This window comes from Varanus komodoensis, unplaced genomic scaffold (genome assembly GCF_004798865.1).
Source record: "Varanus komodoensis strain SLA01 unplaced genomic scaffold, ASM479886v1 scaffold28, whole genome shotgun sequence".
In the NCBI taxonomy this organism is placed as follows: Eukaryota; Metazoa; Chordata; class Lepidosauria; order Squamata; family Varanidae; genus Varanus; species Varanus komodoensis.
Genome location: NW_025335727.1, coordinates 1,960,176 through 1,983,015, shown reverse-complemented (window position 1 = coordinate 1,983,015; position 22,840 = coordinate 1,960,176). Strand labels below are relative to the sequence as shown.

Below are 22,840 nucleotides of genomic sequence, written 5' to 3'. Positions count from 1 at the left end.
CCTTGAAGCACCATGTGTCTTGACAGGAACCTGAAGTGACTTGCTTCCAGCACAGCTCCTCAGGAAGAGACTGGCCCACTGGGACCCTATTTTGCATTACCACTACCTGTTCAGATTGAGAAAGCTATTCCAACACACCAGTGCAGTTAGGTATATTCCACATTGAAGGGAAAGGAGAGTCTCTGCACATTTGTGTGTCACCGAGACCATTTTGTAAGTGGCCATACCCAAGCACACAGTATTCTCACATGCAGCCAGCACATATCTGCCCTACCCAAAAACTGGAGGCCCAGATTCACCCTCCCAGGTGAACTACTGGGGTTGCTAGATTACTACTACTACTGTTGCCCTTCAGGTTGAGCATTTTTTTAATGTGAATTTCACCCCCCTCCAAAAAAAAAGACAAAATGCAATTGTCTTGCAGAAAATAAAATCCCTTCAAACAGCTATGTATGCCCCAAGTATACGATACAGCTATTTAGGTTCAGGAAAATGTGAATCAATATATTTATCTGTCTGCAGGGAGTATCTAAATACCACCCCTTTGAAAAAGGAGAACCATGATTAGGTCATAAGTTCCATACAGGAGCCAAATAATTTAACAGAATGTTTATCAGTAAGCAAAGAGACATAAATTCTATGCTTCTACCCAAAAAGCAACCATTGGGCGTTGCCATTGGTGAGGCAGTTAGGGGTTACTTTTAGACAAACACTGACTTATAAAGTGAGTGTCATTCTGAAACCAAACCTGGCCTTTATTCCAAAAGCAAACTGGGCCCAAGTAGTGCTACTTGTTTCAAGGAATTACATTTTGGGGGAAATAGCACACCTTGGATATTCATAGGTACATTATTGAAATCAGTTTCTTAGCCTGCTTCTTAAAATGCAAGATAGCCAAGTTCTGGGGGGACAAGGCTTGCATAGCTTTAGCATACCAGTCAGTGTAGCTCAACCTATTCTAGAGGTGGACATGTGAGCAGCACCCACCAGACTCCTTTAGAGAATTTTTAAAAAGCGGCCAAGAAACCACTTTTAAGTGCATCAGAACATTGCAACTTCTGCCCTCCCCACCCTCTTTTCAAGATGCTGCTAGTGTTTATCAGTCTTAAAAGTTACTCCACCCACTGAGCAAGAACTGGAATTGCCGTAAAATATCTTTTCAGCTAAGGGTGTACTTAAGAGGCTTGACTGATTTTGGTTTGTCTTGGTGGGCTTATCCTGTATCCCAGCTGATTTTGTACTTGAAACTGATTACTCGTTTTAAAATGGTCCATGCTGAAGATGTACCATTTGGGACTCTTAAGCTTTCAGTCACACAAGTGAGAGAACAGGGTATTTCAAACACTTAGTTCATGGGGCACAAGAACTCTGATGCATGCTAAATACATGGCAATTGCTTTTACTTCTGTATCCCCGCTGTGTAAGGAATTGCCTTGTAAACTTGACAAATGGTGCATTCATCAACTCAGAACTGCAGTCCCTAGCCTCCCAAGAAGTATCCAGTTCACCCAGGGAATATATAAGTATTTTATTGAACATTCAAACTTCATTAAGACATGTGCAATATGGCAATTTTAATGGGTTTAACCCTAACTAAGACAATAGTAATGATTGCTTGCTGGGGTTTAGCAACAGGGTCCAGATCACACTTAACACTAATTAAATACTTTATTCAATAAATACATACCAAACAAAAATGCATTTTAATGCTCTTATAAAAGTTTAGTCATTTTGAAAGGCCTTTCCAATGTAATCTAATATAGAACTATAACATACAATAAAGGTAGGTATGCCAGTTTAACATAATTGGCTGATTTTATACAGCACTTATACCTTTTAGTCCATAAGTAAATTATTAAATGATAAAGAACATCTAACACTACCACCTCTACAGAACTAGGGAATAAATTTCTAATAAAGAAAAAATTTACAGACCCCATGACTTTCCACCCAACCCCAACAGTCTAAACCCTAGAGGAGAAAGCCGAAGGCTCTCCCCACAAAAGCTCACGACAAAATGTCGCTTTGCTTATCAAAAATCTGTATTTCTGATCCGTAATGAGCATTGAGACAAGATTCAATGTATCCCCCAAGAAAGAAGCACAATGCACGTTGTGGATCGCCTAGTCAGCAACAGCGAGCACTGCATTCCAAAAACATCTCATCCCAGGGATTAAATGAGGTCAGCCACATTCATTGGCATTTCCTCCACTGTAGTATTGTAGAAAGTCTCAATATCCCGCAGGATCCGCTTGTCCTCCTCAGTGACAAAATTGATAGCCACACCTTTCCTGCCAAAACGACCACCTCGGCCAATCCTGCACACAAAATAATATGAAGAGCTTACTTTTAAAACATGCTTTGATCAAACTGCTGTCAGGATTAGAAGTTATTTGCACTCATTGTCAGATTAACCTTGGTTATCACAATCCTGTATTTATAGGAGCTATTGTCTGTGCCAAATGCATATGCAAGATTTGTTTAGTCACTTCTTGAAGTAATGAAAGCTGCCCCAACTACAGGAAAGACTGTCATGCTTGAGAGCAGAGGCAAGAAATCATTACATTTTGCATGTGTTTCGACTCCCCCACCCCAAGCTTTCCATAGAATTTTGGGAAAAAGTTCTTCTCAGTTTCCTTTTGTAAATGGACAGAGCTTAATGTCAGCCTACAAATTATAAAACTCGATCTATTCATTAAGTTTCTCATTCCAAGTTTTAAACACCCTTGAAGCAGAGCCTTTACGTTTAATTTTTCCAAGACATCAGTGGGAAAACTTAACGTTTTTTACAGACTAAACAACTAGTTTCTGCAAAATCATTTAAAGGGCACACAGTAGGTACAGAGATCTTAAACCCCTAACTTCTACCTCCATCTGGCCAAACCATTACGAGCTTTTAAAGACAAATATAGCTCACAACAATCATTACGAAAGAAAAGTTTATAAATACCAACTCGCTCTTTATTCAAACAGTGTGCCGCTTACGAATCCACGTCCTAAATTACGCCAACGCCGTTTCTGAGCACCATCTCGTCATCAACTGGGCTAGCGACTCCTGCATTTTTTTACATCAAGTAACAAGGTACAATTTACTTCATTTAGGGACAAAGCCACTAAGATAGATAACAACTTAGGGAGGTAAACTGAAAGTTCTACTACACCAGAGAAAGAATCCCACTGTAGGAGGAACCAAAGAGCAACAGTGAAGGCATTGGCACAAAGAAACTTCCAATAAAGCAACAAACAAGCTGCGACCAGTATTTACATCTTTAAAGGCAAAGGAATAGCAACTTTGTATAAAGCATGAACCTCTGGGAATACTTCCCTGGTCACAAAACAGGCAATGAGAGATCATTGAATGTTTGCATGTGTTCAGGAGTCTGCCACAGCATATTAGTTTTGTAGTTCTAAAGATATCTGGTCATTAATTATGGAGGTTCTAGTACAACTAAGTTTTCCCACTGTTTGCTTTATAAGCTAACCAAAAAGCTCTGCCCCTCCCATCTTCACCATGCTACAGGCACGCACACACACACGCACACAGGGTAGTGTTAATGCAGGAAAAGCAAGGCAAGTTTGAGTGCAGAATCAGAAGCAGTATCAAAATGGGAACTCGGCTGAGGGTCAACTAACCTGTGAATATAGTTTTCACGATTGGTTGGCAGGTCATAGTTTATAACCAACGACACTTGTTGCACATCGATACCACGAGCCTGTAAGGAAAGACAAAATATCAAACAAGGAACTCTGTTTTGTTGACCATGTAAAAGTGATGAACTACAACTATGCAAGTCCATAGTGGAGCATGGTCTTTGCTCTTCCAATAGCTTTAATAGCTCAGGTTACAATAACCTGCACCAGAAAGAACAGCTTTGGACAAGTACATGCGAGGGGCCATGACCATGAACACTTACCAACAAATCAGTAGTGATCAAGACACGGCTTGATCCTGATCTAAACTCCCTCATGATAACATCCCGCTCCTTCTGGTCCATGTCACCATGCTGTGTAGATTTTAAAGTTTGTTAAGTATTATGCAAGTGAAAAATATCATTTACTTCATGATTATGAAAGATTACACATCCTTAAGGTTAGCAGAGTTTTAGCAAAGCACTTTGGTAACTCAGGAACTTTCAGTATTTGACCAGTTGAGTTGAGCTTAGGAGAAAAGATGGACTGGAAATTCAATATAGTGTGCATAACATTTCCATTTTGTCCTCACAACATGGTGAAGTAGGTTAGATTAGCTCAGTGACTAACTCCAAGACACTCCATGGGGCATCATGGCTAAGTGGGAGCTGGAACCCAAGTCTCAAAAGGCTCAGTCCAAGACTCTAACCACCACAGTGGCTCTAATCTAGAACCCTGAACTTGCAAAGGATGTGCTTACCATTTGCAACAAAATGCACATCAAGCCAGATTTGCCCACATCACTCATGCTTTGACGGACCAACCATGGATTGAAATCTCAATCCCTAGATTTCCCATATCCTTTTGCAGAATCCTTATTTCCATATGCCTTTGTAAAGCTCTAGTACTTGAATTTAAAGTCACTTTCTTCCCTTTCCTGGACTGCTGCCCTGTAACCAGGTGAACTCATTAATATCTGGTTCTGGGTATGCATGCAGTGACCAACTGCAGCCTAAACAAACCATGTTTAAATGGTAAAGAAGCCACAGTTGTCAACACAATTGGGTTCACAACATGGAATTCAACCATCCATGCATTAATACTCTGTATGGACCAAACTGAAGACGTATCTGGAGATTGCGGTAGAATCAATATATCCCAGCTCTGTAATTCTGCCAAGTCATCTTTGCAACTCAATCATGTCATTGAAATCAGAAGCACTTCCAAATCCTTCGCAATTTAGAACGTGCTTCTCATAATAACATCATGCACCTTTAGTGTAAACACTTACCAGGGCAGAGACAGTGAAGTCCCTTGCATGCATTTTCTCTGTAAGCCAATCTACTTTCCTCCTTGTATTGAGAAATATAACAGCCTGTGTAATGGTCAAGGTTTCATACAAATCACAGAGAGTATCCAGCTTCCATTCCTGTAAAGTTAAAGCAGCAGTGATGAGCACACAAATCAAAACACTGCACACGGTGATACACAATGCACCCGTACACTGCGTTCAAGATATTTTTCTATCTTGACAGCAAGTGATCAGCTAAGCAGTGAACTAAAGCCAAGTTGCCAGACAACAAGCAGTGTTGCACCAAGTCTACAGACTAGGACACTGGACATTAAGAAAGAGGTCCACCCTAGTCTTTTACTGATCCAGTGCATTTCTTCTACTTCCTGTGTGTACCATGCTAGCATTACTGCAGAAGCCAAGGCACAACCCTAACTTATGCAGTTTTAGCACAGTGCTTGTACAAGAAGTATTCCCAAGGTAATTAACTCATTCTTTACCTCTCTCTCAACATTAATATAGAATTGCTTGATGCCCTCAAGGGTCAATTCCTCTTTCTTCACTAAAATACGAATGGGATCTCTCATGAACTTTTTGGTCACTTCCAACACATCCATTGGCATTGTGGCAGATAGCAACACAACCTGGAACAGGAAAGATTCACTAAATTAGTCTGAAAGTTGCCAGCAAGAACTGTCCATACAGCTTTGGCTGAGCTTGTGTAGAAACATAATGAAGGAATGAAATGTATGAAACCAAGCGTCCTTGTCTGCTGTGGAATCCAAACACACAAGGATAGAAAAGAGACAATTTTGCTTTGTGCAGGGGGAACGACAATCCAGCACTTCACAGCCACATTGTAACTTTGCCTGCATTTCTAAAATGACCCAGTTACAAGTTTTATCATACCTGAATATTTGTGCTTAATTTCTGAAAAATTTCATAGATTTGATCCTTAAACCCCCGGCTCAGCATTTCATCTGCTTCATCCAAGACAAACATTTTGATCCATTTAGGTGCTACAAAAAAAGGGAAACATTTCAGAAGCTGTATAGGGTAACACTGGTTCCAAATACAGCTATGACTTCTGTAAGAAAATCAGTGCTATTAAATGCTAAGCTATCAGGCAGTCCAGCTTATAGACACTATTAGGCTAATTTTAAATAGACACATTAACTATTTAAAGTCTTTTCTTTTAGTCAACACTTGCTCCAACTTGCAAAAAGGTTTTAATTAGCACGTTATTACTTACACAGATAACGTCTGTTTAGCATGTCAAAGACACGTCCTGGAGTTCCCACCACAATGTGCGGAGCCTCTGCTTGCAGCTTCTGCATCTCATTGCGAACATTTGTGCCACCAATGCAAGCATGGCAAGTTGCACCCATATAATCTCCTAGAGCCAAAATAACTTTTTGGATCTGAAATAAATATCAATTATAATATTAACAGCTTCCCAATAACTGTACACTGTATAGGGAGATGCAGGTTTATAGCCTGCATGCAGTTTGCAAAGACTTCCAGCCCCAGAGTGCTATCTGAATCAGAAACTGATCGTGTTTAAAATGGTCTTGGGAGTTCAGTGTAAGCTACCTGGGCATAGCATAACATTGGGCAGATACAGGATTTCTTTATTTTTCAACCAGCCCGGTTATTTAAACTATGCCTTAATACCAAACCAGGTATGCTATGTTTATAAATTATCTTGTACTGACAAATTACCAACCTGACTTGTTTGGTTCCTGGTGTTACCTTTAAAGCTAATGTGAATTTCTCTAGTAAAAAACTGAAATACTATGCATTCTTCCCAAATGTTTGTTGGCTGTTTTCAAGAAGCTGCCCAAGAGTTGATCAAAAAATCCACTCTAGAGTACTATTTGTTACTCGTGTCTTAGTTAAGAGCACAGAGCTACTGTAGAATATTGCCCTTCTTGAAGAATTGCTTCAAGGGAAGCATACCATATTTTGGGTCCAAATAAGAAAATTGAACCCAATTATGAACTCCATGGTTGATATAATTTGGTCTATTCTTTTCAGTGTCAGATTCACAAAAACGTAAGACTTTACTAGTGTGTTCAGATGCACTCATTGCAAATTACATACAGACAGATCAACTGTTTATACGTGCACTGCAGTTTTCCTGCAACGCAACTGCATGCATGTTAAAAGTTCTCGTTTGCAGATATACTGAACCTTCTACGGGATATGACACTCCATCACTTACACAGCTTCTACCCCACTTCATGCCAGTATTACTGCCTCATTTTCACATCTCACCTCTCTCCATATATATATATATATTAAAAAAAGGAGAAAAGCAAATAAGCCAAAGGCCTACTTCTGTATTTACAGCCAGAAGCAACAGGAAATCATTAGACTTGCAAGAACTGTTAACCATCCTGCAGTTGTGAAACCAGGAACAGAGACAACACAAAGCAACTTTTTACTATGCTATCAATACCTGTTGAGCCAGTTCTCTGGTAGGGGCCAATACTAGTGCTTGGGTCTCCTTAAGATCAATCTCTAACTGTTGCAGTATGGAAATAGCAAATGTGGCTGTCTTGCCAGTACCTGACTGAGCTTGAGCAATCACATCATACCCTGAAAAAAAGAGGATAGACATGTACTGTTCCCACACAACATATGAAGAATTTAGTTTCACTGTCCAAGTGATCAGCAATTACAAATTATCTCCATTCCAGGTCAGTCCCGAAAGATGGTATGCCATCATCTCACTTTCATGACAGATGTCTTTTGCTTCTAACACCCAGAACAACCATTCAAGATGAAGTTTGCCAGTCTTAGCATCTTCTCATATTGAACACACGACTACTTGCTTACCTTTGATACATGGAATAATAGCTCGTTGTTGGATAGCTGAAGGCTTCTCAAAACCATAAGCATAAATTCCCCTGAGAAGGGATTCTTTTAAGTTCATATCATCAAAATTGTCAACAATTTCATTCCAATTGCTCTGCAAGAAATAAATCATGTAAATTATAACCCACTCATCAATAACTTTCCCATAAAGTTTTTATGTGTGTTATTATTGAAATACTAACCTCAATGACACCATCAGGGTCCATTCCCTCTGGGCCATGATCTCTGTCAAATAAGACAAAAATTGTCACTCTGGTTGAATAAGGAGAACCTGACGTCTGTGGATTGAACTTAAATGAAGACTAATGCAAATACAGCGATTCCAAAAATATGTATCTTGCCTAACTGGAGCTGCTGCATTCCCACTTTGCTAACATTACAGAGTTGCTTAATATAGTCAAACCATTTTTAATAATCTTGAAAGGGCCGTTTCAGCTTTCTACCACATTTTAGACCATAGGGCATGCTGGCTAGGGTTCATGGCTTAAGTCCAGAACATCTGGAGAGCACCAGGTGTTACTACACAACTCCTTTCAGAGTATGTGCATACTGAAAGCATGGGTATGAAAATGCTCTACACCTAGAGGAATGCACCTGCTCAGAACTCAAGTCTAAAAGCCATATTCCTTGCCTTACTGCAACCAATATACTAGGGGTCCTGTGGTACAGCAGCCTAGGTGAAAACATTTGGAGACTTCAGGCATAAGGTTTGCTACACAGCCTTATGCAGTCACTATCACTCAGCCCTCCCTTGTACAATAAGAAAAAGAGGTTCAAGTATTATTGTAACGCACTTTATATGAATCAGTCCATCATGACAATGTTTTCTAAGCCTGCTTCTATATAGTCTGTCTGCACCAGCTTTAAATCCGCACAGTAAGAACCAGAAATTCTTGGAATTAGCATGAACTCCATGTGAAAACCAAATGATCACCCACAGCACCCTTTAATTCTTCACATTAATATTGGTGGAATTATAGATAATGCGGTTTCCAGAGAACCAGTTAGCAATCTACTTTTTAAATGCTTCAAAATCCCTGTTCATATAATGTGGTTGAAGACTGTTCCTCAATTCTAATAAAGTTATCTCCTTCAGATGCACCCATTATTCCTTAACACTTCATTTCTTCTAAGCAAATACAGAAAGGGGGCAAGCTGAAGTACTCAGCTACTGACTTGCGATAAAGTCTGCTCTACCCATTTCATAGTTATTCTTTTTTACTGTAAAAATAAGCACATCAGCATTTGTGTGTGTGTGTGGGGGGGGGGAACACGACAGAGAGAAGAAACCCTTTATGCTGCACAATATTTATCAGGCCAAAGCAGTAGAAGAGCTCAATGTAAAGGGATCAAAACAGCTCTGGGGAGAAGCGATAAACATGTCTGGGGGCATTAGAAATGGGTATCCCTCAGGGTGAAATGAAAACTTATTAAAATCCCTGAAAGGTCAGGTCAAGGTCTATTCATTCTAGCATTCTGGTCATGTGATGGGCAAGCCACATACCCCAGTGAGAGGCCCACAGTAAAACGTGGGTGCAAAAGCATCTACCGGCACATGTTCAAGGCAACTATAACAGAATAGTCACCATATGTAGCATATAGAATAGCTTTCTTCTGCATCAGTTTGTCCAACCATCCTTTAAAGCTAACCAAATTGGTTATCACTACACTTTGGGTAAGCGAATTCTCTATTTAATCTGGGCAATGTGATAAAATACTTCTTTTCATTTGCTCTGGATCCCCCACAATCAGCTTCAAGATCCTTTTGGATCCTAGTATTTATGAGGGTTCGTACATTCTTATCATGTTTCTTTACTCGCCTTCCTTTTAGGTTAACCAAGTCCAAACAAACAACCTGTCCCCACCAGCAATGCTCGCCCGGTGCATTCCCGGCCTCTCCCCCCTCTGCTCGCCGAGAATTGCCCAAATCTCGCGAGAGCTCCACCCCTGAGGCTTCATTGCGCAAGTCGACATACACACCAGTGACTGACGAGGCTGCCGGCGAACGAACGGCCTGCGAGCCGCGCCCCTCCCTCTTCTCTCAGCTCCCCCCTTTAAGTAAAAATGGGCCCTTCCGCGGCACGTTCGCCGAGGGGCCTGCCGTTCACTATTTGGGCGAAACCATGTGGCTTCTTGAAAGGGGTCAGCCGAATGGGGGAGGGGAATGAGGGGACCCCTTTCTAGCCACGCCATTCATGAGCACCGTTAAGCCGCGAGTAAAACCTATCAACTGCAGGGGAAAGGCCGGTTCCCTCTCTTTAAAAGCCAGAGGCTAGATTTGTCCTCGGAGCCATACCATTTGGCGCACTGGCAACTAAGGAAAACACTCTTCTCCCTTCGATGGAATGAGGAAGACAAGGAATTACTTTTATAGGGTTTTAAGATTTCAAGAAGGGACGTGGCCTCGATCTCACAAGCTAGGCGGAGGCAGCAACGGCCCTGCACCACGGTGGCCTTGAAGGGAGCACGACGCGACCGTCGCGCATTCCGCTTACTGCTCCTTTCACGTCACAACATCTTGCCCTCTCCTTTGAAAAAGAAGTCTCCGCTGGGCCTCAAATGGTCCCCGGTGAATCATTATGCTTCTCCCCACCAGCGCTATAGTACCTGCTATAATCCGCGGAGCCGCCAGACATGTTCCGATCACCGCCGCTCTCCTCAACTGAAAAGGCAGTGCCTCCGCGGCGCCCGCTTTATATATACGTCCCGTTGACCGGGACTACTTTTACTCCCCCTCCCTTCCATCTTCTCTCATTGCGGAACGGTATAGATATTAGCAACTTTTGAGATGGTATTAAATATAACACTCCACCGACGTTTCCGCGGCCGACCAGCGATACCCAGGCCCCCTACTCGTTGCATGAGGTGACCGTCTGGATAATTCTAGAAGCGCGTCGAGGACTACAGAAGACGGAAGGAGTCTCCGCGTGGCACTATTTTATGTCCAGAGACGCGGAGGGATATTGCAGCAGTTGAGAGATGTCTGACTGCGTCCCGCTTTTTTCCCCGTCCTCCCCCTCCCTGCTCAGCCGCCAGCCGCCTCAACGGGGTTTCCGAGTTCGCCCCTGCCTCGGTGGGGTGGGAATGACGGGGAGGGGCGAGGGGAGCTCTTAAGGAGGGCGCGGAAAATGGCGGCCGGGGTGGCTGCCTGAGGGATTCTGGGGTAAGGGTGTACAGTAATTGGCGGAAGAGAAAATATTGTTAAAATGGAGGAGTTCATGTGGAGCCACGAACTGGATTGAGGGTGGAAAGAATGGGAGAAATAGCTGTGGAGAAAAGAGTCAGTGGCCCCATATTTGCGTGGGGGGTGAAAGAAAAGGGCTCTGTAGGGGGCATGTGTGAGGAGAACTAGGAAGCGGGGTTGAAAGATGGAGGGGTGTGGCGGGAGGAAGCACTCTGGGAAGAAATTAAGAAATAGGGAGGAAGAGAGAATTGGGGACAGTTGGGAAGGCAGAGGGGGAATGAGGTGCAGAGGGCGAGGGGGCAAACGGGCGGGGTAGGGGAAGTTTTGTTCTGGTATGTGGTGCCAGCAGTGCTAATACATAAACGTTGGACTTGGAATGCCCCATTGGAAGCCTCACATCTCGGGCATAAACTCACTTAGGCAAGTTAACTCTCTCTCCACTTCAACCCCCAGATTGAAATATGGGATTATGGCAGTAAATAGGAAGTTACCTGTTGGTCAAGGCTGATTCAGTATGGTCAGTTGTACACTGACTGGGAGCGGTTTTCCTGGCTCTCAGACAGCAGTCTTTCCCAATTCTGTTTGGGGATGCTGCCAGGGATTTTAATCTGGGACCTCCTTCATGCAAAACGTGTGTTTTATTTCTGATCCAATGCTGCTGTGTTAAAAGGTTTAGGCTGCCTGTGCATCAATTGTTGCATTTATATGCACCAAATATTAGTATAGGTGCTCAAAAATACCCGCTGCAGAGGACAGGGTAGGTGAATGGAGGAAACTGGGTCAGGAAAAGAAAATGCAGAAAGGGTTTAGGATGGTTGGGAAATGAATAATACAGATGGAAGTGGGAGCATTGAGAAATGAGGGAAATAGTGGAGGTGATTTGAGGACAGGAGGCAGAAAGGAAAAAGGGGAGATTTGGAGAGAAGAATAAACGGGACAGTTGTGGGGATTTAATGAAGGATGAGGTAGCAAGGGGTGTGAGGTAAAAGGGAATATGTGCAGGATTAAGATAATTTTACTCAGACTAGTTTCTCTGTTAATTAGATCTGGACAGTAAAAACAGGAAAAAAAAAGAGCTTGTTGGTCTCAGGGAAGAGACTGTAGCTCAGCAGTAGAGCACATGCTTTGCATGCAGAAATATCTGAGTTGTCTCCAGGTAGGGCTGGGAAAGTCTTTGAGCAGCTGCCAGTCAATGAAGATAATACTGATCTAGTGGGATCAGTGAAGCGAATTATGTTCCTATCAGACAAGGTGCCAATCTGATATCATTAGGCTGCAACAATATGTAGCATTTGTAGAGGGTTCTAATGGTGTTTAGGCTAATCCTTTTGACCTTATTGTTAACTCCGTATTGCATAGGGAGACTGAGACAGTGTCTTATCTAAAAACACATGGCAAATTCATATCTAAACGTAAGAAGAGCCATTCTGGGTTTATCTACTTCAGCATTTTGTCTGCACAGTGTTCAACCAGATGCCCATGGCAAACCCTCAAGAAACACCCAAATGCAACAGTGTCCTTCTGCCCTTGTCCCCCAGCATTTGCTGCACTTACTGCCTCTGCTTACATTTGAATTTGCTGCTACATGATACAAGTAGAATCATCATAAACAGTTCATCTGAAACTGGGGAGACCAAGACTGAAATCTTCACGCAGCTTATAAGTAACCCTCTCACTAGTTATTTGTCAGCCTACCTTGCTTTAAGTAATGGTTCATTTTTACAACTGAAGAATCACCATGCTGTCCACTTAAGTCTGTTTTTTCTGTCTCCATAAGATTTTGCAATGATTGCAGTAACTGAAGCCGGAATTAATGACTTAAAATCACAAAGCTGCCCCCTTTAGGTTACATAGTTTAAGCAGGGTAAAGAAGAAGAAATTAGTTCTGTTTTAGGACAACAGCCACCCATTTTCTATTGAGTCCTGAAAGTAAATTAACAAATGGAACCATATTAAAATAAGAGCCATTCTGGGTCAGACCAAAGGCCTATACAGTACCATGCTGGTCCTAAGCAGGTTACACTGGCTGCCAGTTGCTGTCCAGGCCCAATTCAATGTGCATTTTGTTTTTGTAATTTTTTCTTTTTATAAATTTCTATGTAGTATTGGGAAGCTTTTCTTGTTCGCACATAATTTTTCATCTAGATTTAAGTGCAAGTTCTTACTTTGTTTTCAGTTTCTCTTGTGTTTTTCTGTCATAGCCACTATTCCTGTATCCCAGCTGTTCACAAACTTTTATTCATTTAGGGTGTAGTTTGCAGCCTTGATGCTTATAAGCCCCTTGACCCCTTGTAGGGTATCCACACTGTACAGGCAATTTTCAGCTGACTAGTTGAAGAGCTTTGGAGGTGGAGGGAAGCAGGTTGGGGCACTTTCAGAATAGTTCATATTGTGATGGTACCAGTCTCCTCCTCATCCCACCTCCATTGCCCCCTCTTGTTGTTGTTAGTCGCAAAGTCGTGTCCGACCCATCGCAACCCCATGCACAACATTCCTCCAGGCCTTCCTGTCCTCCACCATCTCCCGGAGTCCACTCAAGCTCACACCAACTGTTTCAGTGACTCCATCTAGCCACCTCATCCTCTGCCGTCCCCTTCTTCTTTTGCCATCTATTGTTCCCAGCATTAGACTCTTCTCCAGGGAGTCCTTCCTTCTCATTAGATGGCCAAAGTATTTGAGTTCCATCTTCACTATCTGGCCTTCTAAAGAGCAGTCAGGGTTGATCTCCTCTAGGACTGACCGGTTTGATCGCCTGGCGGTCTAAGGGACTTGCAGGAGTCTCCTCCAGCACCACAATTCAAAGGCCTCAATCCTTTGGCACTCAGCCTTCCTTATGGTCCAGCTTTCACAGCCATACATTGCAACTGGGAAAACCATAGCCTTGACTATACACACTTTTGTTGGCAGGGTGATATCTCTGCTTTTTAGTATGCTATCTAGATTTGCCATAGCTTTCCTCCCCAGGAGCAAGCGTCTTTTAATTTCTTGGCTGCAGTCCCTGTCTGCGGTGATCTTGGAACCCAGGAAAATAAAATCTGTCACTACCTCCATTTCTTTCCCATCTATTTGCCAGGAAGCGAGAGGACCAGATACCATGATCTTAGTTTTCTTAATGTTGAGTTTCAAGCCAACTTTTGCAAGTTTCAAGTTTCAAGCCAACTTTTGCCCCCTCTAGTAGGCTGTTTTTCCAACCTTGTACAGAGGACCTGCTTGGAGGTGTGTTTCTGTGTTTTTGTGGCTCCCTAGATGCTGTCTAGAGGTCAAAGAATTTAGAGGACCTGTTCTATATTGACTTACATGTAGAGGAACAATTACATGTTTTGGAGGCATAATTTAGGAGGCTGAGCCAATGTTAGGCACAGGCCTATGTAGCTTCATGGTTGCTTTTCATGAACTGGCATTCTACCCTGTGCTCCACTGCAGCTGAATATTGCATGGAAAAATGGGCAGCAATGCCCTGAAAACCTTAGTGTTATGCTAATAGTAAGGCATGATAAAAATAGCAAAATCAAAGAATTCTGTTTCAAAGGAGATAGGGGTGAAAATTGTTTTAAAGCCAAAGAGTTTCCTACCATAGTTTTCTTTGGCTGCACTCTTGTATGTGGCTGTAAGTTCTACTGAAATTGGAATCTACTTTGAATTTAAGATGTATATATTTGAGAGCTACCTTGCAATATTTGGTGTGTTCCTTTCCCGCACCCCCTGAGACTGTTACTGACTGCTACTTCTTTTCCTCTTAGCCTTCAGAATCCCTGAATGTTCTTTACTCAGGTTATCCCAGATGTCTGATACTTCTTCCCCACCCCACCCCACCCCCCAAATACCTGCATGTTCACACTGGCATCGGCAGAGTTATTTCTAACTCTGTTTTGGTTTTTGGAATTTTCTGGACTCAGAAGTGACAGTTTAACGAACAGTATTATATATCCTAGTTCTTATGAAAAATCAAGTTGTTCCATAGGACAAGTTTGCAGCCAATTATATTTGAATGCTGATTCAAATCCATGTTGCTTGTATATAGAAGCTTTTTTATTTTGGCCCATACCATTGCTGAGTATTGTCTATTTTGTCTGGTAACGACTCTCCAAAGCCTCGGGGAGAGGCAATTCTCAGTTTTGTTCCTTGTGAAGTTTCTTTGGAGATCCAGGACATTGAACCTGGAAGTTTCTGCACCACTGAGTCCTCGGCAAAGGGATGGTGTGGGAAAGTCCTTTCTCATCTTTGCAGTTAGATTTCATTGGCAACTTTGCCTTAACCATGCACACTGCATACCATTTAGGTCAGGTTTAACACATTTATTTTTGAAATAATACAGTCACTGCATGGAGACTCTGCTACCTAAGGTGTGCCATATGAAGCAGTACATTAGCTTTGGTTGGTTGCAACCATTAAGTGCTAATGCTGCAAATCCAGTAGAGAGATCATCTTTAGAAGAACAACTTCTGCCTGATCCGCTGCAGTGGCAGGCACTTATGCTACTGATCTAATCCCATGAGCATTCAGCCCTTCAATGAGTTATCCGTTGTGCTATGAGCGGTGTACTTAGGTGTACTTCTCAAGACATTAAGCAAACGACAGAAGCTAGTCAAGCCACACAATAGAAATGAAGGGCTGAATCCAGTTAATAGACTTAAATTGCTAGGGGATCAATTGATAGTTGAACTAGCAAAACCCAGGTGTGGGTGCATTCCCCCCCTCCCCCCCCCCTTTAAAGCCAGAAGTATGCAGTCACTTACAGAATTGCTATGTAAGCTGATGAACCATGATGCCAGTTCTGGAAAAGAATGAGTTATGTACCGAGTTTGGTTGTTCATTCCTACTGTTCATACTGGAAGGAAATTTAAAAGTAGCCTAGTCTTTGAACAGGAAACAATTCTGAAGCAGTGTGTCAGGCAGGAGACAAAATAATGTCATGGCAGTCTCATTCTAACAACAAATTTTCTCACGACATTATGAAGATAAGCCTTTTAACCACGATAAAGCCCCTTATAAGTTAGTGCTTGTCTTCCTAGGAAAAAAAATCCCTGGACATTTTACTTAGGCTTTTCCTTATTCAGCATGTAGAATTTTATTTAATGAGAAAGTGCTATAGTATATAAAGTGGACTGGAAAGTGGTGCACTCATATTTGAGAGGCAGTTTGCCCTTCAGGTTGCACAGGAGATAGAATGAGTACAGAAGCAGGTGGCAGCTACTGATAAACTTCTGAAATATAGTTGCATTGATATTTCGTGCAAGAGGCCAAAATGCTGCTACAGTGCACTGTATTTCATTTCATGTACAACTGACAGCAAAAGCCTCAGTGTAGAGAAAACAAAGAAGATTGGTTTGAACATATTTGTGCATGTCTACGTTCTTCGTACATTTTGGTATCCTGCCCTTTTTCCATTTCTGGAACATGAAATACTAAAACAGTTACAGTATGACAGTCTGCTAAAATACAATGCACAGGAGCAATAATTGTCACTAGGACTGCACCTAAACAACTTTACATCAGAGTCCAAATGCCTGAAGGAATAAACATGTCTTCAGTATTTATTTGAACTATTGGACTGTGGGGGAACATAACACTTGGGAGGCAGTTCCATAAACATGCCATCACAGAGTATCTCCTGTCTCATGTCACCACTTCCTAACTTCTATGGGCAGGAAAACAAGCAAGGGGAGCCTTACCTCAGTACTGAGGCTCCGCCCTGAACCTTCATTGCTTCTGTTACGGAGACGATCTTTATCAGCATGCAAGCAGAAAAACAAAACCCAATACAGATTGCAGTGCAAGGCTCTCATTTGGAGTCCCCTGATGTGAGGCAGGGATGCAGGGTGATGACCCCAAAGGGGATGAAGCCAAGGGGACCACCCTCTTTCGGGGAAGCTGCAAGGCTATCCCCTGACATGTTGCCTTTGGGTTGTGCAGGATTCTTGATGTGGGGGTGCTATTTGTTTCCTTTCAGAGGGAAGACATGGGACCCAGCAGGGGAATTGTGGGAAGTAATGTAGTGATGAGAGGGTGATACTGTGTTGGGAAAAGGGCTAGCCAAGTAAGGGAACATGGCCCAGACAGCAACTGTGCTGTGTTCTAGTTCTCTTTGATCTGCTTGTCTGGTGGCTGATCTATCACCCTGTCCTCAGGTCTCTGGATACTGCTTTGAAATGCTAGATCAGTCCAGAACAGGACCTCCCTTATTCAAGACTGAACTGTGGATAAGACATTTGACCTGCCACACATCACTAAGACCTGGGTAGGTGAACTAGGGAGCAGTTAGTCTCTCTCAGTTATGCTCACTAGAGTATGTGGGTCAGCATCAAATAAGGCATGGGGGCTGGGGAGGAGGTGTTGCCATGATTTATAGGCTCCCTGTTAGTCTGACTACAAGTCTGGAGTGTTTGCATCTCGTGTATGGTCAGTGGGACAGATTAGGATTTATGTTGGTGCACCCCCCATCCCACTGCTCAACAGACAGCCTGGGCTGACAGAGTTGGACTTGATTGCACTGCTGAGGATCCCCAGTCTGTTAAGCCTTGGGTGACAGTAACATTCCTGCTGAGGGCACATTATCTGGAACAGTTCAGGGTTTCATGGACACCATGGCAACTGTGGGACTGTTCCAACATATCACTGGCCCATCATCATATAGCAGGACATGCTTTGGATTGTTTATTTGCTTGTTTTAAAGTTGGGTGTGAGGGTAATGATCTGAAAGTGGGGAGCTCTCCCTTTGGCAGGGATGGATCACAGCTAGTTGAGATGTAGACTAACAGCCACTTTTCCCTAATGCAAAGGTGGGATACCGATGAAGATGGTCTGCTCCCTGATACTAAGGGAGCTGGGTGCTTTCCAGAGGGCCCTTGGAGATTTTCTGGCTGATGTGGCTGGCAGGTCTGTCGAATCCCTGGTTGGTTCCTAGAATGCAGAGATGACTCAGGCAGCTGACACAATTGCTCCTGAGCACCTTCTCTGTAATATAGTTTGTACATCTCTGTGGTACACCCTGGAGCTGAGAGCAATGAAACAAAACAGGAGCATAGATGCAATTAAGTCCTGTTAAGTACCTATAATAGGCCTATTAGGGGATGATGTGGGTGGCTAAGGTATGGCATGGCACTCCTCCATCCAGTATGGGTGGCTATTTTCAGCCCAGTGGAGCTCTTAAGGGTCATTTGGTGCTTGTTATATGCTATATATTTTCTAGGCACTTCCAAAAATATAATCTTTTGTATCCACAGCAACTTCTGGCTTCTGGTGTTACAGCAGTTGCATCATATGAGGTACCTGGAGCACAGTCTGGTCCAGTTTTATTGGATGAGTTTCAGTTGGTTCATCTTGAAGATGTTGACATGGTACAAGTTTATGTATTTATTTATACTATTTGTTTTAATCATTTATATCCCATTTTCTATCTAGTCAGGAGCTTTAGATGGCTTACCTAAAAATGGAACAAAACAACAATAAACCACAACGTAAATAAAACATAACCTACAGCGTATAAAAAATATGCAGTAAAATTGTTCTAACCATTAAACACTGGGCAAATACGTTTTGCTGTTGAAATGAATAAAGCATTGGAGCCAGATGGAGAGCTGGTTTGATAGTTGGGGTGCTACCACTGAGAATGCCCTTCCCCAGGTAGCCACTCTTCTAGCCTCCTTCAAAGAGGGCTCCTGGAGAAGGACTTGGGCAGATAATATGAAGGTGTGGGCAGGTGTATATGGAAGGAGACATCCCTTTGGACATCCAGGCCCTAAGCCATATAGGGTTTTATTCATCAGCATTTACACCTTAAATCAGGCCTGAATTTCAATTGGTAGCCAATGAAATGGCAACCCACTCCAGTATCGTTGCCATGAAAACCCCATGGACAGTACAAAAAGGCAAAAAGATAAGACGCCGGAAGATGAGCCCCTCAGGTCAGAAGGTGTCCAATGTGCTACTGAGGAAGAGCAGAGGGCTAGTACTAGTAGCGCTAGAAAGAATGAAGCAACTGGGTCAAAGCTGAAAGGACACTCAGTTGCGGATGTATCTGGTGGTGAAAGGAGAGTCCAATGCTGTAAAGAACTATACTCCATAGGAACCTGGAATGCAAGATCCATGAATCAAGGCAAGCTGGATGTGGTGAAACAAGAGATGACAAGACTGGACATTGACATCTTAGGAATCAGTGAACTAAAATGGGCAGGAATGGGTGAATTCAATTCAGATGACCATCAGGTATACTACTGCAGGCAAGAATCCCTCAGAAGAAATGGAGTAGCCTTCATAGTCAATAAAAGAGTAGGAAAAGCAGTACTGGGATACAGTCTCCAAAATGACAGAATGATCTCAGTTCGAATCCAAGGCAAACCATTCAACATCACAGTAGTCCAAGTCTATGCCCGAACCACTGGTGCTGAAGAGGCTGAAGTTGAACAGTTCTATGAAGGCCGACAACACCTTCTAGAATTAACACCAAAAACTGATGTCCTTATCATCATGGGGGATTGGAATGCTAAAGTAGGAAGCCAAAAGATAACCGGAATAACAGGCAAGTTTGGCCATGGAGTACAAAATGAAGCAGGGCACAGGCTGGTAGAATTTTGTCAAGAGAACACGCTGGTCACAGCAAACACTCTTTTCCAACAACCCAAGAGACGACTCTGCACATGGACATCACCAGATGGTCAACATCAAAATCAGATTGACTATGTGCTCTGCAGCCAAAGATGGAGAAGCTGTATACAGTCAGTAAAAACAAGGCCAGGAGCTGATTGTGGCTCTGATCATGAGCTTCTTGTTGCAAAATTTAGACTTAAATTGAAGAAAGTAGGGAAAAGCATTAGGCCACTCAGGTATGACCTAAATCATATCCCTGATGAATATACAGTAGAGGTGACAAATAGATTTAAGGAATTAGATCTGATAGACAGAGTGCCTGAAGAACTATGGACGGAGGTTCACAACATTGTACAAGAGGGTAGCAATTAAAACCATCCCAAAGAAAAAAAAATGACTGAGGAAGCTTTACAAATAGCTGAGGAAAGAAGGGAAGCGAAAGGCAAGGGAGAAAGAGAAAGACACCCAATTGAATGCAGAATTCCAGAGAACAGCTGGAAGAGATAAGAATGCTTCTTAAATGAATGGTGCAAAGAAATAGAAGAAAACAATAGAATAGGGAGGACCAGAGTTCTCTTCAAGAAAATTGGAGCGATGAAGGGAACATTTCATGCAAAGATGGGCATGATAAAGGACCAAAATGACAGGGACCTAACAGAGGCAGAAGAGATTAAGAAGAGGTGGCAAGATTATGCAGAGGGACTATACAAGAAAGAGCTTAATGTCCCTGATAACTACGATGGGGTGGTCACTGACCTCGAGCCAGACATCCTGGAATGAGAAGTCAAATGGGCCTTAGGAAGACTGAGCAACAGCAAAGCTAGTGGAGGAGACAGTATTCCAGCTGAGCTATTCAAAATCCCAAAAGACAATGCAGTAAAAGTGCTACACTCAATATGCCAGCAAATTTGGAAAACTCAACAGTGGCCACAGGATTGGAAAAGGTCAGTTTACATTCCGATTCCAAAGAAGGGCAATGCCAAACAATGTTCAAACTACTGCACCATTGCGCTCATTTCCCATGCTAGCAAAGTTATGCTCAAAATCCTACAAGCTAGCCTCCAGCAGTATGTGGACCGAAAACTACCAGAAGTACAGGCAGGATTTTGAAGAGGAACTAGAGATCAAATTGCCAACATACACTGGATCATGGAGAAAGCTAGGGAGTTCCAGAAAAACATCTACTTCTGCTTCATTGACTATGATAAAGCCTTTGATTGTGTGGATCACAACAAATTGTGGCAAGTTCTTAAAGAGAAGGGAGTACTAGACCATCTTATTTGTCTCTTGAGGAACCTATATGCGAGTCAAGAAGCAACAGTGAGAACTGGACACGCAACCACTGATTGGTTCAAAATTGAGAAAGGAGTTTGGCAAGGCTGTATACTGTCGCCCTGCCTATTTAACTTATATGCAGAGCACATCATGAGAAAGGTGGGGCTAGATGAATCACCAGTTGGAATTAAGATTGTGGGGAGAAATATTTCAGAAAGCTTTATCTGAATTTGGGAACTGGGGTTTACGGTCAATTCACTAGCTAAGATCTAGTTTCAAGTTGGTTTAGGATCCCATCCTGGTTGATCAACTGACATTAAACCTGTTTCCACTTTTGGACGTAACAGGAACAGCTAACTGAACCATGCTTTTAAGCAGCAAGTGTGGGAGGGAGCAAGGAAGGAGGGGATAGTCTTATAACTCTTTCCTGGCTGTTGTACTATACTTTAGTAAGGTAAGATTTAAATGTCCAAACTGGCTGCAAGTCATGTTGAAGCTCCCTGTTTGTGAATGTTCATGGGCCATCCTTTAAACGTCACCCATACTTGACATTCTGGTTTTCTATTAGTGGCTAGATACCTTACCCAAGGCACACCAAGTTCCTGATGTTGTAACATGAGTGTCACAAACAGGTCATGGCAATAATATTCATAAGCCTTTTGAATCTTCTGCCATGTGTTCAAGGCAAGAAATGCCATGAAAGTGTTGGAAGTCTTTGCAAGCAATGCTAATCCCTTGCTTTTCCAGACACTTTTCTCTTGTGTGGAAGACAGAGATGGATGCCCTATTTTCATAATCCTGCCTACTGCTCTAGAAATTTTGACAGACCATGAAATACCTGTCTCTAAGTATCCTCCTTTTAATTTTCCTTTAATCATCAGCAGCTGTAGAATTATTGTTTGCACCCTCCCAGAGTTGTGGTAGCTAGCAGTAAGCAGATGCTCTTGCTTGAAAGAGATATAGCATTTGACAGCAGACACGCATTGATCTCTTTATCTTATCACGTGTATATTGCTGCTCTGAGTCATAACAGGTCATTTTGCTTTCACAATCAAGGAAAAGGACCACAACTGTACAAATTTATATTGTAGCAGTTTACCAGTGGACAGTCTTCTGGCAGCACATAGTGGCACTGATTCTTTCTTTAAAAGAGCACCTAATATTTTCTTTGGCAACAAAATATAATATAGACTGTACCCTCAGCCTTTTTTATTCAGGAAGGTCCAAGTCAGAGTTGGCTCTTGTCAGCTGGTTTGCCTTTGTGTGGCTGATATTTCACAAATAGCAAACACGGATGGGGGCAGAGGTGTCAAGACACTGAGGAAGAGGGTTTTATCCCTTTGCCTCCTCCACCCCTATAGTCCAGATCAAAATGATCCTCCTGCTGCTGCCACCCATTTCCATTGGCAATGACTAGGGAGGAAGCTCCAAACAATATGGGGCACATGAGTAAATACCTGCTTTGGTCCAGGCTAATATTTGCCACTCATGAATGCCCTGATTGGCAATCAGTGGGATATGAGAAACTGCCTTACAAGGTATCTCACCAATAATCCATCTAGTTCAGTACTCACCCCACACGTACAACAGATTTTCAGAGTCTTGGCAGATTTCCCTAGCTTCGTGACATGAATCCTTTAATGGAAAATGCTAGATTGCACCCATGGTCTTTTGCATTATCCCTTCCCTTGAAGCAGTGAAGTAAATTAGGGCACCATTTTTACTAAATGTTCCCTCCTTGAATTACTTTGTTATAAGGCCCTTCTTAATTAATATATGACTGGTCTTGCCCAAATGGTGGGGGGACAAACAGAAGGGGCCACAAGGGAGGGACCCTGTAGGGGCACAAAGGAGTTTCAAGCAGATGTTAAGAGTAGCAAATAAACAGTTTGAACAGCACATTGCCAACAACATCAAGGCCAACAATAAAGAATCCTTTCAATTTATTGGATGAAAGAAACCAGCTAAAGAAGCAGTTGGGTACTGTACAATAA

General features: G+C 42.6%; 1 protein-coding gene and 3 non-coding genes across 6 annotated transcripts; all 4 read right to left on the bottom strand.

Moving 5' to 3' along the window:
* Positions 1-1,513: 1,513 nt before the first annotated feature.
* On the bottom strand, positions 1,514-10,534 carry EIF4A2 (eukaryotic translation initiation factor 4A2). Of its 3 annotated transcripts, none has more exons than XR_006415138.1 (12): positions 10,409-10,534; positions 7,984-8,026; positions 7,763-7,895; positions 7,383-7,522; positions 6,174-6,342; positions 5,831-5,940; positions 5,422-5,565; positions 4,922-5,059; positions 3,915-4,004; positions 3,634-3,713; positions 2,951-3,055; positions 2,180-2,318 (listed from the first exon to the last, which is right to left on the bottom strand). XR_006415138.1 is itself a non-coding variant. In XM_044434457.1 (11 exons), the coding sequence occupies exons 1-11, from the start codon at positions 10,435-10,437 to the stop codon at positions 2,174-2,176; spliced, it is 1,221 nt and encodes a 406-aa protein (XP_044290392.1). In that variant the 5' UTR covers positions 10,438-10,533; the 3' UTR covers positions 1,514-2,173. The 3 variants fall into 3 exon arrangements, 1 of the variants encoding a protein (XP_044290392.1); XR_006415139.1 differs by having other exon boundaries at positions 2,955-3,055; XM_044434457.1 differs by lacking the exon at positions 2,951-3,055 and having other exon boundaries at positions 1,514-2,318; positions 10,409-10,533.
* On the bottom strand, positions 5,215-5,393 carry LOC123025713. Its single transcript, XR_006415166.1, has one exon. It is a non-coding gene; the product is annotated as a small nucleolar RNA SNORA81 (small nucleolar RNA).
* Positions 5,667-5,796, bottom strand: LOC123025710. The gene has a single exon (XR_006415163.1). It is a non-coding gene; the product is annotated as a small nucleolar RNA SNORA63 (small nucleolar RNA).
* LOC123025715 lies at positions 7,589-7,659 on the bottom strand. Its single transcript, XR_006415168.1, has one exon. It is a non-coding gene; the product is annotated as a small nucleolar RNA SNORD2 (small nucleolar RNA).
* Positions 10,535-22,840: the final 12,306 nt, after the last annotated feature.